Source organism: Mesoplodon densirostris, chromosome 12 (genome assembly GCF_025265405.1).
Source record: "Mesoplodon densirostris isolate mMesDen1 chromosome 12, mMesDen1 primary haplotype, whole genome shotgun sequence".
In the NCBI taxonomy this organism is placed as follows: Eukaryota; Metazoa; Chordata; class Mammalia; order Artiodactyla; family Ziphiidae; genus Mesoplodon; species Mesoplodon densirostris.
The window spans coordinates 52,484,155-52,497,096 of NC_082672.1; the positions used below are offsets into that span (position 1 = coordinate 52,484,155).

The 12,942-nt window shown below is 37.2% G+C and overlaps 1 protein-coding gene across 3 annotated transcripts in view; it reads left to right on the top strand.

The window, feature by feature from the left end:
- PDSS2 (decaprenyl diphosphate synthase subunit 2) overlaps positions 1 to 12,942 on the top strand; it is a 267,557-nt gene that overhangs the window by 99,240 nt on the left and 155,375 nt on the right. For 2 of the 3 annotated variants that reach the window (XM_060114836.1, XM_060114835.1), the window contains exon 2: positions 3,206 to 3,340. The exons of the other annotated variant lie outside the window; for it this stretch is intronic. In XM_060114836.1, coding sequence (XP_059970819.1) covers positions 3,206 to 3,340 — 135 coding nt within the window. The remainder of the gene's footprint in view (positions 1 to 3,205; positions 3,341 to 12,942) is intronic. 3 annotated transcript variants of the gene reach the window in all.

The window sequence follows — 12,942 nt, forward strand, 5'->3', positions numbered from 1 at the left end:
TGATTTCTGGAAACTGGTCTACTATAGTTTCTTTTCCTGACCTTTTCAGTAATGCATTCTGAAAGTGGCCAGTGTTTCAGTGATACATGATGTTTCGGGGTCATGGTTGGAAGAATTCCTTAACTTTTGTTATGTTGGGGGGTAGAAAAGGAAACAGTATTTATAGGAAATTATATATGCTGGTAGTGGGTAAGACTTTGAGAGACAGAAGGAGAAACAGTAAAAGAAAAAGAAAATATAAGAGTTGAGAAAAAAATAGACGGCAAAAAAGTAATAAGGAGAGGGACTTCCCTGGTGGCGCAGTGGTTAAGAATCCGCCTGCCGATGCAGGGGACACGGGTTCGAGCCCTGGTCCGGGAAGATCCCACATGCCGCGGAGCAGCTAAGCCCATGCATCACAACTACTGAGCCTGCGTGCCTAGAACTCGTGCTCCGCAACAAGAGAAGCCACCGCAGTGAGAAGCCCGCGCACCACAACAAAGAGTAACCTCCGCTCGCCACAACTAGAGAGATATCCTGCGCACAGCAATGAAGACCCAATGCAGCCTAAATAAATAAATAAATAAATAAATAAATTTTTTTAAAAAGTAATAAGGAGAGAGATGTAGTTTTCTGATCACCTTGTCACCTTCCATGTGCTTCCACAGTGGTTTATGCTTCACTCATGTTGTCTGTTCCATACAATGACTACAGAAAGTAGATGTTAATCTCATTTTACGGAAGAGGTGATAGTCTGAGTCATACAGCTAATAAACAGCAGAAGGATTTTTCAAACCTGGTTCTAAAGCGGTCACTATTCTACTGACTTAGCAAATAGTTGGTACATGAGGTGAAGCAGATGGAGAGTCACTATAGCATAATGGGTAAGCATGTATATAGACTCTAGGGCCAAGTGGCCTGGGTTCAAATCCTGGCTCTATCAAGGCTCTACTGTCTGTGGTACCTTGAACAAGTTGCTTGATCTCTCTGTGTGCCTCATTCTCCTCATCTGTAAAATCAAAGTAATTGTGGTACCTTCCTCATAGAGTTGTTGTGAATTAATTTAATTAATATATAGTAAATAATTAATATATAGTAATATATAGTAAAATGCTTAGAATAGTCCCTGGCATATATAAAGTCCTATGTAAGGATTTATTGTTGCTGCTGCTGCTGTTGTATTTTGATGATGATGATGATGATGATGATGTATGTGTCCTCTGTGAAAGATCCCCTCTCTGAGAAATTTGAGGAAGATGTTGTCAGAACTGTTGCCAGGACTATTTCTTCAGCGTGACTTGGCCAGCTGTCAGAGTTCTTACCCTCATATCCTTCATTAGAGGATATGAGTTCTTACCTTCATATCCTTCATTCCTAACCAGGCTCAACCCCCCAAACACACAGCCACACACACATCCTCACCTTCCTCTTTTCCCTTTCTAGAATTAGGAGCCAATTCAGAGCTTCTCTTTAATATTATTATTATTTACCTCAGGTAATACATAAATAAGGGTCTAGTAGCGTAAGTTAAAATCTGTAATTCAAAGCAAAAAATTTGGAGAGTGCTCCCATTTTACATTTTCTTCTTCCAAAATAGGGTGCTTCGCAGCCTCCCAACAGTTCAGGTCTGTAGGATTTAAGTAGATTGTTACATAATAATACAGAGCTTTGGACATCTCTGGTGATTATTTGTTTCTACTATAATATAGCTTAATTACCTTAAATTAATGGATATTAGAACTTCTTTGTAAAAATCATTAACCCCTCTAACTTGCTGAAGGTCACTTACTAGATTAAGGAGAAAATATAAGTAGAGAAAGAGCTGTAACTGTTGTCTTGCAGAGAGCCTGAAGATCTGTCTTATTTTGAAACTATTGAAAGAGCAAGAAGGGACCCTTTTAAAAATTTATTTGGAGGCATGAAGGGTGAAAATTTTCTTAAGTAATGGACTGACTCATTAATTCTGGCTATGTTAGCTTACTTAATTTAAATTAATTTGTTGTTCAGAATTCACCCAAGGAAGTCTTAATAATTCAGTGAAGTATTAAAATACAAAATTTTACTGTTTTTAGAAACAGAGTCACAGATTTGGAAAGCAAACTTATGGTTACCAAGGGGGAAAGGTGGGGAGGGATAAATTGGGAGATTGGGGTCAACATATACATGCTACTATATATAAAGTACATAACTAATAAGAACCTATTGTATAGCACAGGGAAGTCTACTCAGTACTCTGTAATGACCTATATGGGAATAGAACCTAAAAAAATGGATATATGTATACGTATAACTGATTCACTTTGCTGTACAGCAGAAACAAACACAGCATTGTAAATCAACTATACTCCAATACAAATTAATAAAAAAATTTTTACTGTTTTCACCACATTCAAGAATTCTATTTATATGTTATTTATGTATACTTTGGTGTAACCTATTTGATTAATGCTCATGAACATTGTTCTAAATATTAATTTATTATAATATGTTACCCATAGTTTTCTGTCTTTTTTCTTTTTTTAATGATGCCATTTAGTTCTTGTATGACAACCATTTGCAATACTTAAACAAACATATAATCTTAGAAAGTATTACTGACCTTAGTTGTAGTAGAAATTATAAAAATTCAATCCTCATAGCAAAAAAATATTACATTCTATGTAAAAGACTAACATTGTCTAGAATGATTATTCTTTGCATAAAAAATAAGAAATGGCAAGATATTTGCCCATGGCATTCATTTCCATTTTACTTCTCAAATAAATTTTCTACCTGTGAAGACAGAAACCATTTTTTACCACTTCCCCTTACCAGCATCATCGCCACATAATACCACTTCATCCAAGCCATACAATTTGTATTTCGCCTGCTGTCAGCTACCACAGAACAGTTTAAAACTATGGGTTCCTCTCATTATCAGAGCAAATGGTTAAGCTTGCGTGGTAGGGTATAGACAGTGGGAAAACCCAGAAAGAGGAGGAAGCCAAATCATTAGGCCTCACAATTTTGATATTGTCACTTTCAAAACCAGCCATGGGTTTCTCTAGTTGTTTCCTGAACTTGTTGCTTTCTCCTGTTAACTCTTTCTTCCACCAATCCTATTTCTTTTCAACAAGTCCCACTGTCTGATTTTGAAAGCATGGGTGTATTTGCCGCAATTCTCTAATTTGATCTGACTGATTTTGTGAGGGTGTGTTAATTCTCTTCTTTCTTTACTTGTTGGCAGGGGCCTTGTACACGACAGCCAGAATAACCTCCAGTTGAGGGGCTTGGTGGTGCTACTTATTTCTAAGGCAGCTGGGCCCAGCAGTGTGAATGCTTCATGTCAGAGCTATGACATGGTCAGTGGTATCTATTCATGGTAAGAAGAAATTTTGACATTGCTCTCTAAAGCATGTTTTCTTACAATGGTCAGTAGAAATCACTGTTTAGTTTTTTGTCATTCTCTGATTCAAAGATAGATTAAAATATTTTGTAAAGTTAAAACATGGATTTTTGTTATTCTTAACAAATCTAATGGCTTAGCTGCTTTGTATGTAACTCTGGTGAATTTTGTGTCTAATATTTCTCATTTCTGCCTTGAGCATTTAAACTTTCCTATTGAACACTACCCTCCTGCCCCATCATGGTATCATTGTATTTCTGTAGAGAACTCTATGTCATTTAGTCCAGGATTCATGATTTTTAAACCTACTCAATATGATAACTTTGTTGTGTATATAATGATGCAACTACCATTTTAGGAGATGTCTACTTCAGTGCTATATCATTTATTTTATTTTGCTTATTTTTATGGTGAAGAGGTTTTTATTAAAGTGACTGGAATAAGAAACTTTTACATCTCACACATTTAGATTAAAAAATAAATTTATGAGTACGTATCAGTCATTTTTTGCTGCATATAAAACAAACTTTAAATTTTCAGTTTTGCTTTTTTAAATGACTGCATTTTTTTAGTAATAATATATCAGATCTTAGCAGTATACTTGGCACTGTGTTAAAAGCCTGTATGGAAGTAATAGTCTGCAAGTGGACTTGGGCACCTGAAATTAAAACCACCCAGAAACACGGGCGACAGGAAAATTTTCCTCACAAAAAGAAGTATTTCTAGAAACTTCGGCTTACGGTTAATATATCTGTTATTTATTTACTCTAAAAACAAATCCACATCTTAGATTTTTTAAAAATTCCTGGTAGTCTTACCCATAAATGTTTTTTTTCTTCTGTAATATTTAAGGATGACTAGCTTGCCTGCTATGAAGTCCAGTGACCTTCTTCATTAACAAACAAGCAAAGATTATCACTGTTGGGTTACAAATGGCCTCTCCTCTAGCCAGGGTAATTTTGCAGAGCTTTTACCATTGATCCACGTAAGTGTCTTCACTAGAAGAAATATCTTAGGATCATTTTCAGTTCCTGTTCACTCTGAGATAATTTATATTTATTTAGTGCTTTGTAGGTTACTGATCATTTTAATGACAGTTATCCCATTTGACCCTTACAACAATTCCATAGGTAAGAATTGTCATTATACTTATTTTACTCTTGAGAAAACTGAGTTTCAGAAACCTTGAGATGTTTTTCAAGGTGACATGACTAGTAAATGAGGAAAAGTTCAGGCTCTAACTATAGTTCTCTTTCTTCCAAATCTCATGTTTTGTTTTGGTTTTTTTCCTTCTTAATTTTATTCGGCTTTTCTAGTCTGATTCAAAAAATTTATTTCACTTGTAGATTAGACTAGCCATTAAATTAGTATACCAAAAAAGGTCTTCCCTTAAGTATGTCTAGGAAAGCTTATGAATGGACAGTAACTTGGCAAATCTTCAATGCATCTATCTGCATCCTTCCCCAGCCTGTTTGAATTGGAGCTCAAAATTTTACCCTGTAAATTTTGTAGAAAAGCTGTTGGCTGAGTTCAGTTGAAATAATTAGAGAAAATACATAAACATCTGCAATGAACACCAATAACCTGTTAGTCCCTGGAAAGGAATTAGACCTCACATCACCTTGTAACCATGTATCTCTGTTTTGTGTTTGGAACTCCATTGATTTTTCAGTCTCTGACTTTAACCGTTTTATTGGTCAGTCATCTGCTCTTTCTTTAAATTTATTTATTTATTCTTGGCTGAGTTGGGTCTTCGTTGCTGTGCGTGGGTTTTCTCTAGTTGCAGCGAGCGGGGGCTACTCTTTGTTGCAGTGTGCGGGCCTCTCATTGTGGTGGCTTGTCTTTGTTGTGGAGCACAGGCTCTATGTGCGCAGGCTTCAGTCGTTGTGGGATGTGGGCTCAGTAGTTGTGGCGCACGGGCTTAGTTGCCCCGCGGCATGTGGGATCTTCCCGGACCGGGGCTCGAACCCATGTTCCCTGCATTGGCAGGTGGATTCTTAACCACTGTACCACCAGGGAAGTCCATGGTCAGTCATCTGCTCTTGCATTTGGGTAGCCATACACGCCTCTAATGAATACCAGCTATGGTTTACTATCACTAATCCTAAAATAACACTTGGAAGTATTCAACACATGATAGGTGTTCAGTAAATATTTATTGCATAAATGAATAGTCCCCATTTTATAGAAAAAGAAACTAATGCTGAGATTAAGACTTGTCTAAAATCCTTTAGGTAGAAAGTGATGGAGTTAGAATTTAAATCTAAAGTGTATTTCTACTATGCAGATGCTGTTATCTTTATTGTATGTACACAGTGCACTGTGTTGTGACCTCGTGTTTCCAATTTCTTATTTAGCCTCTAAGAAATAGCTGCATCGCCTTCTGATCCTTTACAGGAACATAATGCATTTGGTAGATGGTTGTTGTAATATGAGCAATTGTAAAAGAACTCTGCAAAAGAGTAGGTGGTACATTATGAATATAAAATTTTTCCAAATGGCATAAATGGGTTTCATACCCAAGTGTATAGCATCCACAGTTACATTTAGGGAATAATCCTGGTTTGTGGTTCCAGGCTGTTTTTCTGTAATCAAACTTTATCTAGTAAGTCATTGGTGATGCTTGGGTGTTCTACACTGGTTAATGTGAAAATGTAATTTGGCATACTACTACGAGAAACCATTCATTTGTTTCTCTACCCCTGAAGTCATTTGTTTGGCTCCTGCTAGCTTAATTGTTCAAGTGTAACTTTTGCTGGAGGCTTGTATCTATAATGCCACAGTGAATTATTTAACATTTGAGGGAAGTACTGTTTTGGGAGCTTTTAAATTCACCTCTTAACTACTGGGATTTACATTGTTGGTGTTTTTCTCTCATAAACTTGACTTTGATGTCAGTTAATGGAACCTGAGTAAATTACCTAAGGGAACAAAAGTGAGTTAGGTGACCTCTTTTATTTGGCCTAAGGATATAACTGCTGGATATATCTTGTAGATGTGTCTGTGAACTTATCACATAATGGCCAAGAGAGGCAGAATTTAGGCTAAAATGTAATAACTGCATTTTGAAAACAGGTGAGTCACATTTATAAAAATGCACTGTAAACATCTACCATAACCTTTTTCAAACAAGACCATGGACTTTAGGTTTATTCCACCAACCCTGACTTTAAAAGTTGGTTACAAAGGTGATCAGGCAAAAAAAAGTATTACTAAATTTACAAGCATCCCTAGCCACAACTGGGAAAATGTTTATAACTTATTCTTTTTTTTTTTTTTTAAATATTTATTTATTTATTTATTTTTGGCTGTGTTGGGTCTTCGTTTCCGTGCGAGGGCTTTCTCTAGTTGTGGCAAGTGGGGGCCACGCTTCATCGCGGTGCGCGGGCCTCTCACTATCGCAGCCTCTCTTGTTATGGAGCACAAGCTCCAGACGCGCAGGCTCAGTAGTTGTGGCGCACGGGCTTAATTGCTCCGCGGCATGTGGGATCTTCCCAGACCAGGGCTCGAACCCGTGTCCCCTGCGTTGGCAGGCAGATTCTCAACCACTGCACCACCAGGGAAGCCCATAACTTATTCTTAATGATAGGATGTTTATATTTTGTGTACAAAAGATAGATCATGTAATATATAATACATAGCATAACAAAGTATAGACTTCTCTAGTGTTATATGATTATTACGTTTAAAGAAATGCAGGTGAATTTTGTGACTAATGGTTCAATTTTCTCAGTTGGTTTAGGAAGAACTGACTCAAATATTTCTCATCTAACTAGCAATTATAAACAGACCACAAATTTTCACTCTACCTTCATTCCCGGGAATTTCCTACCACCTCTTGTTAACTGTATTAGAAGCGATTAAAACGTTTGCCAAGCACATTTTCTTTTCTTTTCTTCCTGAGTATTCAGCTAGACTGCATTTCTCAGCCTTCCTTTGCAGTTGGCTGGGCCGTATGAACGAGATCTAGCCAATAAAATATAAGCATAAATGAAATTTACAATTTCCTGACCATAAAAATCTTATATTTGCAGTATACCTTAAGCAGGTGATTTTGGAAGTGACCAATTCAAGATGAAAGGTACCTGCACCCCTTGGAGGAGAGCCACCTGTCCATCAGGAATATCCATGTTGACTTGATGTGTGAGAGGAAAAATCTATTTGTTCAACCACTTAAACTTTAGGGTTTATCTGTTAATAACAGTGGCACCTTAATTAATATTTTGCTGTTTCTGTCACCCAGTTATCCCAGTGAATTTGGTAATCCTTGGTTACTCCCACTCTTTTATCTTCTGTGTCTAATAAACCAACAACTCACAAGTTTCTCCAGGTCTCTTTTTCTTTCAGTTAACTTTCCACTCTCCCATTACAGGTCTTTGTTACTTCATGTTTATTTATTTATTTTATTTTAAAAAAAATATTTATTTATTTATTTATTTTTGGCTGCGTTGGGTCTTCATTGCCACACACGGGCTTTCTCTAGTTGCGGCGAGCGGGGGCTACTCTTCATTGCAGTGTGCGGGCTTCCCATTACGGTGGCTTCTCCTGTTGCAGAGCACGGGCTCTAGGTGCGCAGGCTTCAGTAGTTGTGGCGCACAGGCTTAGTTGCTCCACGGCATGTGGGATCTTCCTGGACCAGGGCTCGAACCCATGTCCCCTGCATTGGCAGGCAGATTCTTAATTGCTGCACCACCAGGGAAGCTCTACTTCATGTTTAGATTTTAGCAATAGTTGTCTGTTGGGTCTCTGTGTCTGTTCATGTTTCTCCTTCAATTTTTTCCTATTGGGTCTTGTTAAATTGAACACCCTGCTTTGATCACTCATTAAACAAACTCTTATTAAGCAATTACTCTGTGGTGTTCCAGGCACTATGCTTAGTGCAGGAGATACAAGCTGAATACTGTATGGTATTTACCCTCTGTGACCTTATTATCATCAAGTTAGGGAACATACAAGTTTACAAACAACTGTAATATGATGCTATAGATACTGTAAGTAAAGTATAAACAATTCTTTGGAGCAATTAAATATGTTGGGAGAGGAAAGGAGAAAATTTCAGAAAAAGAGACCATTTGAACTTTACAAAATAGGGAATTTATAAGTGGGTTTTGAAGGTAACTAGGAGGTTGTCAGTTGGAGGAAAGCAGGTAGTCAAGGGGTTTGGTAAAAGGTGGTTGCGTTCTAGGCAAAGGAAGTAACGAACAGACTGACCAAAGACATGTGGTCTGGTACATAGTACGTAGCAGGACTCACAGAGTGCCAACACTGTAGTGGGCACTCAGTACATAATTGTTATATGAATGTATGAATTTACATAATAGAGACCAGGTTCATGTATATAGATGTTATGGATTGAATTGTGTCCCCCCTAAAATTCATATGTTGAAGTCCTAACCCCTCGTTCTCACAATGTGGCCTTATTTGGAGATAGGGTCTTTATTGATGTAATCAAGTTAAAATGAGGGTTATTAGAGTGGACCCTAATTTAGTGTCCTTATTTTAAAAAAGGGGAAATTTGGACACAAACATGCATATACCAGCAGCACACCCTGTGAACATGAAAATGGTTTTTTTCAAGCCAAGGAGAGGGATCTAGAACAAGTTCTTCCCTCATAGTGCTGGCAAACTAATGTATTACAGAATACTGATGAGGAGAGGGTGTAGAAAAGAAAGGTTGAAGTTGAATTGTGAAAGGCCTAAGGAATTAGAGCTATATCCTGGAGAAACAGTGGGGAGCCACCCAAGAGGCAGCAGAATAGACTTGGAATCTGGAAACAGACTATATCACCTATTAGCTGTGCCTCAGATTTCAGCTCTCACATTTCAGAGAATGGTTTTAAGAATTAAATGAGTGAATAGAGTAATGCATAGCATAGTAAGCATTCTCTAAGTGTTTATTCTTATTCATAGCTATTATAAAGGTCTTTAAGCAAAGGAGTCACATTAATATATCTGTGCTATAGAATGTAATTAGTTGAGAAGATAACCCAGAGAGTTGAGGTCCAAGAGGTAGAGAGAACCAGCCAAGGAGTTATTAAAGTAGTCTAGGTGATTGCTGAGAGCGAAAACAGAGACCTGGAGAGGTTAAGGAGTCTTTACCTAAAACAAGAGGTTAGCAGTTGGCCAAGCCAGACTCAGACACAGACTCATTAGGTCCTTTGATCTCATGCCATTTTCTACCAACATTTCCCAATTTGTGCTTCATCTGGGATGAAGGTTTTACTAGGTCGTCAGTGGGACGAAAGGTCCTGTGGTCAGATAAATTTGGGCATGCCAACAGATTGCTTCATTTCAGAAATCTGAAGAATTGTTAGGTATATGTGGCATGCATCACGAATCTTTAAGAAGAGATATTGTTTCCCAGTTATTTTACTATAAAACCCTGTAACCCTTTTAATCTTTGCCAATCTGACAGGGGGAAACTATGATTGTTTTTTTTTTTTGACTGTCAACAGTACATCTTGTAGAATGCTGCAAAAGAGTTTGGTAAATGTTATTTTATGTTAGGGTACCTAACTTTGAACCCTAATGGGGACTCTGTGAGGCAGAAATAACAGAGTTACCAACCAGAAAACTGAGACTCAAAAAGATGAAGTAACTTTCTGAGATCCTACATTAAGTGATCAAGTAGGGGAAGAAGTATATCATGTTGGTTATAAATTGCCTTAGTTTAAATCTATCACTTATTTGCTATGTGACCCCAGACAAGTTAGGTCACCTCTGTGTACCTCATAGGTTTGTTGAGTGGATTAAAGAAGGTAATATGAATAAAACACTTAGAACAGTGCCTTGTGTGGACTGCACTTAACAAGTGTTGTCTGTTATTGTTATTCCAGACCCCTGTCATGCTGCTTTATGTCCTTTATCAGATTTCTTACATGCTACCACCTTCTTCTTGCCCACCGTTCTCTGTCTCTGTTTGCTAGAGATAAATTGTGATAAGTAGAACATGCAAGAATGAAAAAGTATTAAATGAGTCAGGGGTAAAGTGATTGTTATTTTCGCCTTTTAGATGGTCTGTTGGCTTGGGTACATGTGGGTACTGGCGAATTTTAAAGCATGCCAAGTCTATTTGTAAAACAAGTACTTTTATCTTACTACTTATTTGGCTTCTGAGTGGCAGGTGAGCTGATGAATAGGAATAAAGTTACGGACTGATCTTTTTCTGTATTTATATGTAGTGCTGATAAAAGAAGACTCTATGCTCTATGTGCCATTAAACACAGTTCAGATGATCTGTTTTCTTCATATTAGCCCAGCATTCAGCATGTTCCTAGCACATGGATGACAGTCAATGACTATTTGGTTACAGCTGAATAATAATATCTATTATTATTGTTGTTATTATTATTTAATCTTGAAGCAAGGAAGTCCTTTCTAAAATGTTTCAACACTCTGGACCTATAAACAAAAAGATTAACACATTTGACTTCATTAAAAAAGAATTCTTCAATGGAAAAGAATTCCCATAAAGTCCAAAGATAAGTGCCAAAATTATAAAAATATTTGCAGCATACATGACAAGGGGCCGAGTTTTAATAAAAAAAATCAGTTGGAGATCTTATGAATCAGGAAGAAGATAGTACAACACAGACATGGACAGAAGACATGAACAGGCTATTCAGTGAAGAAAACTCATAGATGGTTAGTAAACAAAAGGGGGAAAAGGCTGGACCTCATCATACAGGGCAAATTTTTAAAAAACCATAGTTTCCCCCTGTCAGATTGTCAAAGATTAAAAAGTTTGATACTCAGCATTTCTTGGTGAGGAAGAGGCACTTGAATGTTTTGTTAGTGGGGATGTTAATAGGTATAGTTGCTTAGAGAACAATTTGGTAATAGCAGTAAATTTTATTTTAATCCAGCTACCCTTTGATTTAGCAAAACTGTGTACTGATGTATTAGCATAAGTGCTCAAAGATGTATGTATAAGAATGCTCTTTGCAGTATACTTTGCAAGAACAACAGCAACAAAGGAAACAACCAAAGTGTCCACCAAGAGGGCACACGTTATGTTGTTGATGCAGGGGAGTATCAATGGATCGTTTAAAAGAATTAAGGAGAATTGGTATGTGCTGATCTGGAAAGAGCTCAAGGAACATGTAAGAAAAGCAAGACTGAGAAACGTATTATAGTTTGATCCTCTTGGGGCTTGACTGAGTGGGCAGTGGATTTTTATTTGCATGAAAAATATCTCAAAGGAGACACAAAGAGCTGGTAATAGTGGTCACCTCTGGGGAGCGGCAGCTGTGGAGGGAAACGGGATGAAAGACTTTGTTCATTCTTTGTCCTCTTCAGTGGGCTGAATTATTTTTAATTTATACATGTTTATTTATGTACTTCTTAAAAATTAGTAAAAATTTTTGTTGAGTGTTGGTAGTTAGCTTAGAAATTCTATCCTACTATTAAAATGAGGGCCTTAGAGGACCTGAGCTGACTTAAACTTTTATCTTTTGCCCTCTTGGACAGGGTCAGATATCCTATGAAAATGCATAAACTCTAGATGTTTTTTAAATAAAGAAAGCAGGAGTGAAGCAAAATGCTATCTTTTGATTAACTTTCTTAGGTTTACCATCCATGTTAAAATGGGCACTATCAATTTCTTGGTAACTGTGCTAATTCTAACTCAGTGTATCATTCAGTTGATTAAGATTAAATTAATGACTAAGGTTAAACATGCTAAGGTGATTGTTGGGCTTAAAGGACTAATCAGAAAAAAGACATTATAAATATAACTAAGTTAATGTAGAAAACATCTTATAATCAAATTACTGACCTTAACATTACTTTCTCCTCTAAGTGAAAATTGGTCAGGCTTGGTGTGCTGTTAGAGGAAGTGGTGGTGGAGTACTCAGAGACCTATATAAGTTACAAAGACAAGTGGAGAATATAAAAGCTGTGAAAGAGGCAAGTCTTTTTTTTTTTTTAATCTTTAAATTTAGGGAATTGGACTAGGTCTTAGCTGCAAATTTATGGTTCATAATTTATCATTTTTAATGTGGTACTAATTAGCTTCTGATGACTTCTAATTATAGTAACAATAGGCTGTGACTATCAATCCTCACCTTCACACTGCATATTAGAATTTGTCTGGCACTTAAAAATGCCAAACAGAATTAACAAACCATATTTCCCTTGGTGATTGACCAAATCAGAAAACACCATAAGAAATGACACTTAAGTAGGAACGTGTTGATTATATTATTGATTTAGGGCCCAGTTTTATTAATGTGAAATAGTTAATATTGAAATAGATAGCATTTTAAAAGTTATGGTTATTATTATTTTTTAAGATGGCATGTGTAGGGGACTTCCCCAGTGGTCCAGTGATAAAGAATCCGCCTTCCAATGCAGGGGACGCGGGTTCGATCCCTGGTCCCACATGCTGCAGAGCAACTAAGCCTACACACCACATGAGCTCGCGCACCTCATCAGGAGAGCCCACGTGCTGCAGAGCCCACACTCTCTAGAGCCCGCACGCCACAACTAGAGAGAGAAAACCCACACACCACAACTAGAGAGAAGCCCAAGAGCTGCAATGAAGAGCCCATGCACTACAGTGAAAGAAAAGATGCTGC